This window comes from Carassius auratus, unplaced genomic scaffold (assembly GCF_003368295.1).
Source record: "Carassius auratus strain Wakin unplaced genomic scaffold, ASM336829v1 scaf_tig00003761, whole genome shotgun sequence".
Lineage (NCBI taxonomy): Eukaryota > Metazoa > Chordata > Actinopteri > Cypriniformes > Cyprinidae > Carassius > Carassius auratus.
The window spans coordinates 72,336-85,371 of record NW_020523543.1 but is presented as its reverse complement, the minus strand read 5'-3'; the positions used below and the strand labels follow the sequence as shown (position 1 = coordinate 85,371).

General features: G+C 41.8%; 1 protein-coding gene across 3 annotated transcripts in view; it reads left to right on the top strand.

The window, feature by feature from the left end:
• Positions 1 to 13,036, top strand: part of LOC113070306 (uncharacterized) — a 42,408-nt gene that overhangs the window by 27,118 nt on the left and 2,254 nt on the right. The window contains exons 2-5 of one of the 3 annotated variants that reach the window (XM_026243549.1): positions 5,362 to 5,419; positions 5,552 to 6,127; positions 10,844 to 10,906; positions 11,053 to 11,628. In XM_026243549.1, coding sequence (XP_026099334.1) covers positions 5,407 to 5,419; positions 5,552 to 6,127; positions 10,844 to 10,906; positions 11,053 to 11,628 — 1,228 coding nt within the window. In that variant the 5' untranslated portion in view covers positions 5,362 to 5,406. The remainder of the gene's footprint in view (positions 1 to 5,361; positions 5,420 to 5,551; positions 6,128 to 10,843; positions 10,907 to 11,052; positions 11,629 to 13,036) is intronic. The other 2 variants (XM_026243550.1, XM_026243548.1) reach the window with 2 other exon arrangements.

Here is a 13,036-nt window from a genome sequence, read left to right as displayed (position 1 = left end):
GTAGAGGTGTTCCTCCTGAAGTCCACTATCATCTTCACAGTTTTAAGCATGTTGAGCTCCAGGTTGTTGTGATTGCTTCAGACAGCCAGTGGCTCAAACTCTTGTCTGTAAGCAGACTGGTCTCCATCCTGGATGAGGCCGATGACTGTGGTGTCATCTGCAAATTGCAGGAGCTTGACAGAGGGGTCTTTAGATGTGCAGTCGTTGGTGTAGAGAGATAAGAGCACTGGGGAGAGAACAAAGCCCTGGGGAGCTCCGGTGTTGATGGTGATGGTCCTGGATGTGAGTTTTCACAGCTTTACTAGATGCTGCCTGTCTGTCAGAAAGCTGTTGATCAACTGGCAGATAGAGATGGGCACAGAGAGCTGGCTAAGTTTATTCAGAAAGGTATCAGGGATAATGCTGAAAACAGAGCTTAAGTCCACAAACAGGATCATCACATACAGTATTGTTCAAAATAATAGCAGTACAATGTGACTAACCAGAATTATCAAGGTTTTTCGTATATTTTTTTATTGCTACGTGGCAAACAAGTTACCAGTAGGTTCAGTAGATTCTCAGAAAACAAATGAGACCCAGCATTCATGATATGCACGCTCTTAAGGCTGTGCAATTGGGCAATTAGTTGAATTAGTTGAAAGGGGTATGTTCAAAAAAATAGCAGTGTGGCATTCAATCACTGAGGTCATCAATTTTGTGAAGAAACAGGTGTGAATCAGGTGGCCCCTATTTAAGGATGAAGCCAACACTTGTTGAACATGCATTTGAAAGCTGAGGAAAATGGGTCCTTCAAGACATTGTTCAGAAGAACAGCGTACTTTGATTAAAAAGTTGATTAGAGAGGGGAAAACCTATAAAGAGGTGCAAAAAATGATAGGCTGTTCAGCTAAAATGATCTCCAATGCCTTAAAATGGAGAGCAAAACCAGAGAGACGTGGAAGAAAACGGAAGACAACCATCAAAATGGATAGAAGAATAACCAGAATGGCAAAGGCTCAGCCAATGATCACCTCCAGGATGATCAAAGACAGTCTGGAGTTACCTGTAAGTACTGTGACAGTTAGAAGACGTCTGTGTGAAGCTAATCTATTTTCAAGAATCCCCCACAAAGTCCCTCTGTTAAAAAAAAGGCATGTGCAGAAGAGGTTACAATTTGCCAAAGAACACATCAACTGGCCTAAAGAGAAATGGAGGAACATTTTGTGGACTGATGAGAGTAAAATTGTTCTTTTTGGGTCCAAGGGCCACAGGCAGTTTGTGAGACGACCCCCAAACTCTGAATTCAAGCCACAGTACACAGTGAAGACAGTGAAGCATGGAGGTGCAAGCATCATGATATGGGCATGTTTCTCCTACTATGGTGTTGGGCCTATTTATCGCATACCAGGGATCATGGATCCGTTTGCATATGTTAAAATACTTGAAGAGATCATGTTGCCCTATGCTGAAGAGGACATGCCCTTGAAATGGTTGTTTCAACAAGACAATGACCCAAAACACACTAGTAAACGGGCAAAGTCTTGGTTCCAAACCAACAAAATTAATGTTATGGAGTGGCCAGCCCAATCTCCAGACCTTAATCCAATTGAGAACTTGTGGGGTGATATCAAAAATGCTGTTTCTGAAGCAAAACCAAGAAATGTGAATGAATTGTGGAATGTTGTTAAAGAATCATGGAGTGGAATAACAGCTGAGAGGTGCCACAAGTTGGCTGACTCCATGCCACACAGATGTCAAGCAGTTTTAAAAAACTGTGGTCATACAACTAAATATTAGTTTAGTGATTCACAGGATTGCTAAATCCCAGAAAAAAAAAATGTTTGTACAAAATAGTTTTGAGTTTGTACAGTCAAAGGTAGACACTGCTATTTTTTTGAACACACCCCTTTCAACTAATTGCCCAATTGCACAGCCTTAAGAGCGTGCATATCATGAATGCTGGGTCTTGTTTGTTTTCTGACAATCTACTGAACCTACTGGTAACTTGTTTGCCACGTAGCAATAAAAAATATACTAAAAACCTTGATTATTCTGGTTAGTCACATTGTACTGCTATTATTTTGAACAATACTGTAAGTCCCTGCTTTGTACATTTGTTGGAGGATGTAGTGCAGTCCCATGTTGACTGCATCATCCGCAGACCTGTTTGCTCGGTAAGCAAACTGCAGGGGGTCCAGCAAGGGTCCAGTGATGACCTTCAAGTAGACCAACACCAATCTCTCAAATGACTTCATGATCACAAGATGACTTAGTGACATTATGTATTTGCATTAATGAGCAGTTCAACAGGTGTACCTAATAAAAAAAAGTGGCTGAAAAAATAAAGCTTATTTGATATATACAGAAGAAACAAACTGTCACGCTGTCTAGTCTCTTTTTCCCTCTGTGTCCACTAGTGGGCTCACTTCCCCTTAGGCACTAGAATTCCTCTAGTCTTGTCCTGTCATCACAGTAATTGCACTCTGGTTAATTGCACCAGGTGCAGGAACTCTATTGTCATTAGCCTCCCTATAAATTCCAGTCTTTTCCTGTTGTTTGCATGGAGTCCTTTCCGTTCGTATATTCAGCCTTCTATTCTTCCGAGATTCCTCCTTGTCTTCTCGTTCCCATTCCTTTTACTTTCCTGTTCCCTGTTTTGGTTATTTGTTCATTTGTTTCTGGACTGATTTTTGGTTTTCCTTGGACTGTTGTTTGACCTCGATTTGCATTACCCTGTACACTGTACAATAAAATACCTGCAATTGGATCTCTCGCTCTCCTTGTATCTCTCTGGGCAACGATCGTCACAGAACTCCATCAACGAGATCGAGCGGTATGTCTGTTCATATTTCCTCCCCAGCCACCGAGCAGGAGAGTAATGGTTTTGAGGGTACCCGCCTGGTCGTGTTTCTTACCGCCAGGTCCAGCGGCACTGCACAAGATGGCCGTCAACCCAGCGCCACGAGGCAAGATGGATGCCAGCACAGCGCCACAGCACAAAGTGGTCACCAGCACAGCGCCATGGTGCAAGATGGCCGCCGGCTCAGCGCCAACGCCCAAGATGGCCGCTGAGACTTTTTTGGATTATTTCTCCATGCTGTCAAAGATCCTAGAGATTCCCAGGAGTGTTCACGTCACATCTGCCGATCCAGAGATTGTTTACGTCACGTCTGCTGAGCCAGCACCACAGTACAAGATGGCCACCAACCCAGCGCCACTGCACAAGGTGTCCGCCAGCCCGGAGCCACTGCAGAGGATGGCAGCTACAGTGGGCTTTCCTGAGTTGAGTCAGGTTCCCGTTGACTCTCCAGAGTTGAGTCAGGTTCCGGTTGACCTTCCAGAGTCGAGTCACGTTCCAGTTGATTCTCCAGAGTTGAGTCATATTCCCGTTGACCCTCTAGAATCAAGTCAGGTACCAGTTGACCCTCCATAGTTGAGTCAGGTTCCAGTTGACTATCCAAAGTCGAGTCACGTTCCAGCTGATTCTCCAGAATCAAGTCAGATTCCTGTTGACCTTCCAGAGTCGAGTCAGGTGCCCGTTCACTCTCCAGAGTTGAGTCAGGTTCCGGTTGACCCTCCAAAGTCGAGTCAGGTGCTCTTGGACCCTCCAGAGTCGAGTCAGGTGCTCATGGACCTTCCGGAGTCAGCGTTAGTCACCATTGACCTTCCAGAGTCAGGGTTAGTCACCATTGACCTTCCAGAGTCAGGGCTAGTTCCCGTTGACCTTCCAGAGTCGAGTCAGATTCCAGTTGACCATCCAAAGTCGAGTCACGTTCCAGTTGATCCTCCTGAATCAAGTCAGATTCCTGTTGACCTTCCAGAGTCGAGTCAGATGCCCATTGACTTTCCAGAGTTGAGTCAGGCTCCTTTTGACCCTGCAAATTCGAGTCAGTTGCTCGTGGACCCTCCAGAGTCGAGTCAGGTGCTCATGGACCCTCCAGAGTCAGGGTTAGTCACCGTTGACCTTCCAGAGTCAGGGTTAGTCACCGTTGACCTTCCAGAGTCAGGGTTAGTCACCGTCGACCTTCCAGAGTCAGAGCTAATTACCATGGACTTTCCAGAGTCAAAGCTAGTCACCGTTGACCTTTCAAAGTCAAGTCAAGTCACTGGTGATCTACAAGGACAGAGTCAAGTCACTGGTGATCTTCAAGGACAGACTCAAGTCACTGGTGATCTTTCAGAGTCAAGTCAAGTCACTGGTGATCTTCAAGGACAGTCATGTCACTGGTGATCTTCAAGGACAGAGTCAAGTCATCGGTGATCTTCGAGGACAGAGTCAAGTCACCGGTGATCTTCAGGGACCGAGTAAAGTCACGGGGTTCTTCAGGGACAGAGTCCAGTCACCGGTGATCTTCAAGGACCGAGTCAAGTCACCGGGGTTCTTCATGGGAGAATTCAAGTCACCAGTGATCTTCATGAACAAAGGCAAGTCACCATTGATCTTCATGAACAAGGAAACACCATGGGAGTACCAGAGTCTCGTCATTTCTCTGTGGATCTACCAGAGCCTCTCCACGTATCTGATGATCTACCAGAATCTCTCCTTGCTTCTGCGGAACTTCCAGAGCCTCGTCACGTCTCAGTTGAACTCTCTGAGCACCCGACTGATCCTGCTGTGGCCACGGAGGCTACCTTTAACTTGTTCATGATTTTTGTTTCAGACTTGTCCAATCAGACTTATCCTCCTGTTTATTTGGCCACATGGAGGTGGCTCCCCCTGATCCTCCGCTGGTCCACCTCCCTCCTGGGTTTCTTGTCTGTGTCTTTCTTTCTGTTTTCCTCTAAGGACTTGGTCCTCCGTCCCTCCCCCTGATCCTCCGCCGGTCCACCTTCCTCCTGGACTCCTTGTTTTGTGTTGTTTTGTGGACTCCCTGTTGTTTGTATGGAGTGCTTTCCGTTCGTATGTTCAGCCTTTTCTTCTTCCGAGATTCCTCCTTGTCTTCTCGCCCTCCGAGTTCCCGTTCCTTTTACTTTCCTGTTCCCTCTTTTGTTCATTTGTTCATTTGTTTTTGGACTGATTTTTGGTTTTGACCTTGGACTTTTGTTTGACCTCGATTTGGATTACCCTGTACAATAAAATACCTGCAATTGCATCTCTCGCTCTCCCTGTGTCTTTCTGGGCAATTATCATCACACAAACAGAATGAACAAAATCAAAAATTTACTAATAATACAAATTATAGTTTTGTTATGTTCAATAATTTTGCTTTCAGTAATTTATAATTTTAATTTCTTTAGAAATAAATCTTTGTTATTTGTTTTCATTTACTTGAATTTGTGTTTTTGTTTTGTTTTTTCATTTTTTTGTAAAAGTATGCAAGGTGTGGGATTAATGTGCAGTACAAAGGTATCCAATATAACTAACATTTTTATTTTCTTCAGCAGCTGTTGCCCGTATTCCTCCTGCCAGGAGACAACAAAGCCAGAATGCCTATTGACAGTGAGTCTAGTCCACAGACACTATACTGGATATCTGAGCCCCCTAAAGGGTCACTTCAGGTTGCTAATTGTTTTACAGGCACCCATTACATTGTGTAACATACTGTAACATCATGTGTGTTGTGTGTTTCAGTGAGTAATTTGAGGCTTGTTCTTCTGGGTAAGAGTGTGTCAGAGAACAGCCAAGTGGGAAACTTCATCTTAGGAAGAGCAGTGTTTGACAGTGAATCTCCTTCAGATGATTTAGTGCCGTACAGTGACAGAGTCCGAGGAAAACATGTGACTGTCGTCAACAGTCCTCTCCTGCTCAACCCAGATCTGTCCCTACGTCACATCACACAGGCAGTGAAGGAGTGTTTGTCTCTGTCTGCTCCAGGACCTCACGTGATCATTCTGGTCCTCAAACCTGACGAGTGTTCAAGAGAAGAGAAAGTGTGCATCGAGATCCTGCTCAGCTGTTTCTCTGACAGTGTGTTTCAGCACACCCTGGTGCTCACGACACAAGAGCCAGAACTCACTGAGCCAACTGAAGTCAATGATGTCATAAAGGAAATCATTAAAAAATGTTGTAACAGACACAGCAGATTGGAGAGAAACGGCACTCCTGCCAACCTTATAGCCACAGTGAAGGAAATAGTTCAGGAGAATGATGGATGTTACATGAATTGTAACAAATGTGAGGACTTCACTACAGACGACACAGAAGGAGGTGAGTGCACAAAATATTTCAGTAAATATATTTATTTGTAAATAAAAAATTTTATGCCGCAGTCTCATCAACTCTTATGGAATTTATGGATTTTATTAAAATGTTTTTATTAAGATATCTGGAAAAGGGGAGATGTATCGATACTCGAAACCATGATGTCAAGGCATCAACATAATGACATTGTATACTTGAAAAGAAAAGCAACACGACATAAAGGTTCTAATAGATGAATGAAAAAGTCCCAAAATTTATATTTAAAAATGTAATCTTGGAGTTGTGTTAAAATACCTGTAACACCTTCAAGGTTTTCGGTTATAAATAACCGGCCTACAAAGAATAGCTTATAAATCATTTGTTGTGCTATATTATCACCAAATATGGGATTCAAACTTTGTCAACCTCTTTTCTTTAAATTAGCACTAGTTTTGTATTTATTTTTGGATTTGATTAATCAGTTTGAAAAAAAGCATTATTTGTGTATAATTGTGTCCATATTAAATAAAAGAAAAGAAAAACAAACAATTGTTTAACCAGGAAATTTGTTTTGAAAAGCTTTTATTTTGTACAAAATTGCAAAAAGTCCAATAAAGATCAAATAAAAAGAAAAACTGCACAGAAACTTCAACTATAACTTTTAATTCAATTCAGTCCAATTCAAGTTTATTTGTATATCACTTTTTACGATACAAATCATTGCAAAGCAACTTTTTAAGTTTCCACAAATTAAGTTTCCACGATATTTAGTAGTAGCTTGTAAGTGGTGACTGTCTGTTTATGTGCATATGACAGGAATGTTCAGAAAAATATATACAAGAAATAGTCAGCCAGACTATTAAAATGCCATTCATTCATTTACACAGACACACGCAGAACATGCAGGATTCATATTTTAACCAACTATTGCAGCTTTACATTTACAGATACTGGTCAGTATGGAGATTTGATTTTATTAATTTATGCTAACTTTAACAAATTCTGTGACTGTCCATATTAAATTGTAAGTTTCATTTTCATGACTGGATTTTGAGATTCCGTCCACGTTTTCTGGTTCGCGGAAATCATAGCGCTGGATGCATCAAGAACCAGGTTGACCGGGTCCTCGGTATCACCGGTACTTAAAGAAACCTGCTACCGTGACATTTTCTCTTTTTTTTACCGACTTGGTACCGAAGTACCAGGTCTTTTCACCATATAGCCTGTGAATAAACAAAAAAAATCTCAGGTTACGAATGTAGCCATGAATCCCCGAGTAGGGAATGAGACACTACATCCTCTAGGGGGTGCTATGGGGAACACCTCCTCGTGACCAGTGTCTGAAGCATACATTGAAAAAACACCAACAAGTTGGCTGGCAACAGCCTCTGACGTCACTACCAGCGCAGCTTTGTCTGAAGCTTGCGTCCGAAGCATGGCAGGGAGCTAGAGGACACAGTGTCTCATTCCCTACTCAGGGAACCATGGTTACATTCTTAACCTGAGAAGTTCCCTATAAAAAGGGAACTTCAAACTGCGTCCTCTAGGGGTTGCTATGGGGAACAGTATACCCACACGGCCATGCTGTGGGGAGTGCAGGCCAGAATCATTGCGAGCACTAAGTACCAACTCAACCATTTCCATGGGAGTTGCCCCTGGGACATTAGATTGCTGTCCATGACATCATCCCTTATGGCCAAAGGCCTAGGCTACATACCCAACTTACCTGTGAGGGCCTTGATCCGGGGTAGAGCTGAAGGCTTGGAATCAAGAAAGATTCCTTTAAAGGGATGCGGCAAAGAACCCAGCATTTTATACTTAGTCTTGCCTGTCACACAGGGGCTACTGCTTGCTCTTGCGTAAGCTTGCTGAAGGAACCGTCTCAACAGATCCTAGTAGCAACACCCTGTTTAGATAGGTTTCTGAGGATACATAGGTGGAGCGGCGACCAAGATGAACAGGGCTTTAACCAACTCAACAAAGAGCATGAAGCAACCGTGTGAAGACTTCACCATATAGAATTTTTTGAGAGAACGCAGAGTACTAGTTTGTGAACTTACCACAGTGTTGATTTCAGAAAGTGCGCAAAGACTTTACGTGCACACTTACCATAACATGGATTTTATATTTTATATTACATGGGAGCTCGACCTACCGCATGTTCCAAGCTGGAACACCTAGAAATACATTTACTTAGGGAGCAAAACCCAACTCTCACGAGAGAGGGGGCTCAACTTGCAGCATATTCCATGCTGGAACGGCCAACAGTAGGCTACCTAGCAGAGGGAGCACAACCCTAACTCTCTACAAGAGAGGCTGCTCGACCTACAGCCTGATCATGAGAATCAGAAGGGTTACAGTACTGCAAGCTAGCCAAAAACTCAGCTCATCAGAGAGGCGAAGGAAGGGCCTACTTTACCTGATGCTGCTGGATGCCAGGTGCTCTGGGAAAAACAAGAGAACTCAACTATCATATTAGAGAACACCAAATTCAGAAAGATAGTAGCGCACTCATAGGAAACCCTTTTTAGTAAAGGGAAGCACTGTTAAACTACCACGAGAATAACCCCTGGATCGAGGAATTCAACTCTTACCACGTCTCTGATCCTCAGACCAAGATGAACCAGGACCCCTATGTTGGTTAGGCTCAGACCTTGTTGTTCATGAAGGATTGAAGGCCGCTGAGCATGCTTTCACTTCCCTGGTACCGAAAATTCAGGACGCGAGACTGGAGCATCAAGTAGAAAGCCTTACTTTCTTCCAGATATCTGCCAGGGTGGAGCATCTCAGCTACCTCATCCTGAAACTTTCTGTGTATCACCTCAATATTGCATACTAGTATGCTGGAACCGTTAGATGCGTAAGAAAAACGGTCTCTTCCATTTCTACTCGATCTCTGTAAGGAGATCAGGAAGAAATGGAAGGCTCACCTGAGCAAGAGGGCTTTAGCCAGAAAGATAACGCTCATTGAGATGACCATGCGGCGTTACCTTCTTAGCACTTTTTCACAGCAAGTCCAACCTTGAAAAATTACCTCAAAAGCTCGAGGGAAGCAGATGTCTGCCCCTCTTTCCTCGAAAAGAGAGATAACCGAGAGCGAGACTTTTTTTTTACGCTCACAAATTCATGCACATTTCCCCCTCAAGGACATTGCGTGCATGCTCTTAGCGCAAACAACCATTGCCGAGATTGTGTGTGTCATCGGGTATCAAACAATGATGACATGGATGCACACATCCTCTAAACGTTTTGCTAGTGTCTGCTTTACAAGGTTTTTTATGTTTTATTTTAAACATTTTTAAGCTGAAGTGCAGCATTAACAAAAGGAAATTGCTGATAGGAGAAATTTCCCATCAGATCCTTTACATGTTCTCACCGCGACAACGCGCAGCATCAACACTCCACTCACTCATTGATTATCTCGCAATTCCTGCGAGAGGTGAACGCACTCAAGCAAATGTTGCTACAAACTCTGGTAAATAGTGAAATACTCACATCCCCTCTGAGTCTCACAAATGCATCACAATGAGCGCAGCAGAGCGCATCCAACTCCCTCGAGAGCTCAACACTTGCGCTTGCTCAACACTACACACAACACAGTATGCGAGCCGTGTGAACTGCAGGAATCAGTGTAAAGATTCTGGCGAGAAACATGTACTCGTAGACGCTATACGATTCAAACAAAACAGTCAATGAAGACGAAGAAGAGGATGATGTGTTCTCCTGGCACTCGTTTATAGTTGTACCAGTAGTGACGTCAGAGGCTGTCGCCGGCCAACTTGTTGGGAGCTTTTTTCAATGTATGCTTCAGACATGGGTCACGACAAGGTGTTCTCCATATCGACCCCTAGAGGATGCAGTTCGAAGTTCCCTTGACAGGGAACATACTTTTCAATGAAAGAACACTTAGAGAGTGTAGTTTACTTCGGGTGTTTGGATTTTTTACTTCAATATAATGAGCTCCAAGTTTAAGAATAATGAAATACGTCTTCCTTCAGGTAGACTGAATGTTTTCCTGCTTTGCTAATTGTTGGGCTCATTATCAATGAGTTGTATTTGCTCAAACTGATTTAAAATCAAACTGCGGACAGTGAAGCTGGGTCAGTTATTGCGAGTCGCTTGCTGTGAAGCGAGAGCAGCTAGCGAAGGATTCTGCTTGGTCTTAAAGCCTTCCTCAAGTGCCTAGGTTCACAAATAATGATTTACACAAAAATAATGATTAATTATCAATTGATAATTTGTTATTATTATGGTTTTGTGAAAATAATAATATGGACTGCGAGAAAATAATGGATACAAAGAGTAACACGAGTAACATGAGATCCAAACTGTTTTTATTTGTTGCATCCATACAATATTTTTTAGACTATGAAATATAATTATCTAAGAATGTAACCTATTCATTATGTATTGAACCATCTCTTTATGTTTTTCTAAATCCCAAACAGAGTCCAGAAATTAGTACAGTATCCCTCTATTAACATGTTTTATAGGCTGTTTTAGATTTGGGAAATACAGAGATGTGACAAAAAACACCAGAGTTTTTGGAGACAAATCTACTGGTGCTGGTCATATAATTTGAATATCATCAAAAAGTTGATTAATTTCACTAATTCCATTCAAAAAGTGAAATTAGTATATTATATGCATTCATCATTACACACAGACTGGTATATTTAAAATGTTAATTTCTTTTAATTTTGATGATTATAAAAATGATTTATATTTTGTAATTTTTTTCAGCAGCATTTACCAGTATTCCTCCTGCCAGGAGAGGAGACAACAAAACCAGAACGCCTCCTGAGGGTGAGTCTAGACTTTATTGATACGCAGAGACACTATACAGGATATTTGAGCCAGCTAAAGTGTCACTTCAGTTTGCTGATTATTATACAGTCACCCATTAGATTGTGTAACATACTATATAACATCATGGGTGTTGTGTGTTTCAGTGAGTGATTTGAGGATTGTTCTTCTGGGTAAGAGTGTGTCAGAGAACAGCCAAGTGGGAAACCTCATCTTAGGAAGAGCGGTGTTTGACAGTGAATCTCCTTCAGATGATTTAGTGCCGTACAGTGACAGAGTCCGAGGAAAACATGTGACTGTCATCAACACTCCTCTCCTGCTCAACCCAGATCTGTCCCTACGTCACATCACACAGGCAGTGAAGGAGTGTTTGTCTCTGTCTGCTCCAGGACCTCACGTGATCATTCTGGTCCTCAAACCTGACGAGTGTTCAAGAGAAGAGAAAGCGTGCATCGAGATCCTGCTCAGCTGTTTCTCTGACAGTGTGTTTGAGCACACCCTGGTGCTCACGACACAAGAGCCAGAACTCGCTGAGCCAACTGAAGTCAATGATGTCATAAAGGAAATCATTAAAAAATGTTGTAACAGACACAGCAGATTGGAGAGAAACGGCACTCCTGCCAACCTTATAGCCACAGTGAAGGAAATAGTTCAGGAGAATGATGGATGTTACATGAATTGTAACAAATGTGAGGACTTCACTACAGACGCCACAGAAGGAGGTGAGTGCACAAGATATTTCAGTAAATATCATACTTTTTTGTAAATAAAACATTTTGTAGCATCAAGTTATCCACATACTGGTATGCATGCCATGTAAACTTCTATATTTAACTAGATTTTTGAAAAAAGTAAACTGAGACAAACTTTTCCACTGGCTTTATTATTTAAAAATCCTGGGGTCTTTTGTTCCTACCTTGTTTAAAACATTTGAAATGATTTGACAGATGGCAGATCTACTAATCATGGTAACTGATACCTGGCCATCCACCTATTTTAAAGTGCATTTTGGGATATTGCAAACAAAATCCTGCTGGATTAAAATGCCAAGATGTGCGTTAATTCTAAAAATGTGCATAAAAAACGTATGCACTTTATTTAGTTGGATAAAAAAATTCTATAAAAATAAATGTAATTACATGCATAAAAAAACGGTTTTGCGTGATGTGCGATCTTGTCACACAGCATTTGAAATGCAGTTTGATGATTCTAAAGTGCTTGAGCAAAGACTGTCGTCAAAGTGGTTCAATTTTTCATTAAATTTCGTTCCAGAGCTGTCATATGCGACTGCATTCCCAAACAACTGGCTTTCATCTCCAAAAATAAACATGTTTATTGCTTTCTGTCTTTTTGCGCTGAAACTCAAGTCATTTAATATTATAATGTGACCAATCAAGGAAAGTAGGGACACAAGTCGGTTCTGGGTCATTTTCAGTTATTCACAGATTCTGAAAGTGTAGTCTCCAAGCTTTCCAACGATGTGTAACACATGGAAATCTGATAATATTTGGAGAAGTTGTGGCCATTTGAAGGTAGGCACTCAAAAAAGCTCAAAAGGGAGAAAATGGCCTCTGAAGATTGTGCAGTTCTCACCTGTTCTCACTGCTGCGAGTGACAATAGGGCTCATTTACATCTCATTTACATAAGCCATACCCCTGCAAAGCTCCATGGTTGCATAGCAACGACAGATGTAACGGGAAAAATTGGACCGCATACTATTAATAATAAAGGATAATGTGCATTGTAATAATAACACTGTTACATGAAAGAACTGAACTATCTGATGTGAAAGCCCCTTAAGTGAAGGAATGAGAATTCTGGTCTCCCTGTAAACAGAAACAACTCTCAAACCATTTAAAGCCAGTTTAGACAACCCAGTTCAATGTACTCTTAAGTGATATGATGTTGCTGTTAGATAGTTGCTGTTTATTTTTCCTTGAATTTTCTATACATTGAAAATCTCTGGCATGATTATATCATCTTTTCTGAAAATTGAAAAAAAAAAAAAAACCTGCTGAATATTCAGACTTTATGATATGTTTAAAGATTAGGATGTTTGCACAAGTACAGCACTACACTGTATAAATACTAATGATACTTTATTGAAATCTGGATGTTCAAACTATTAT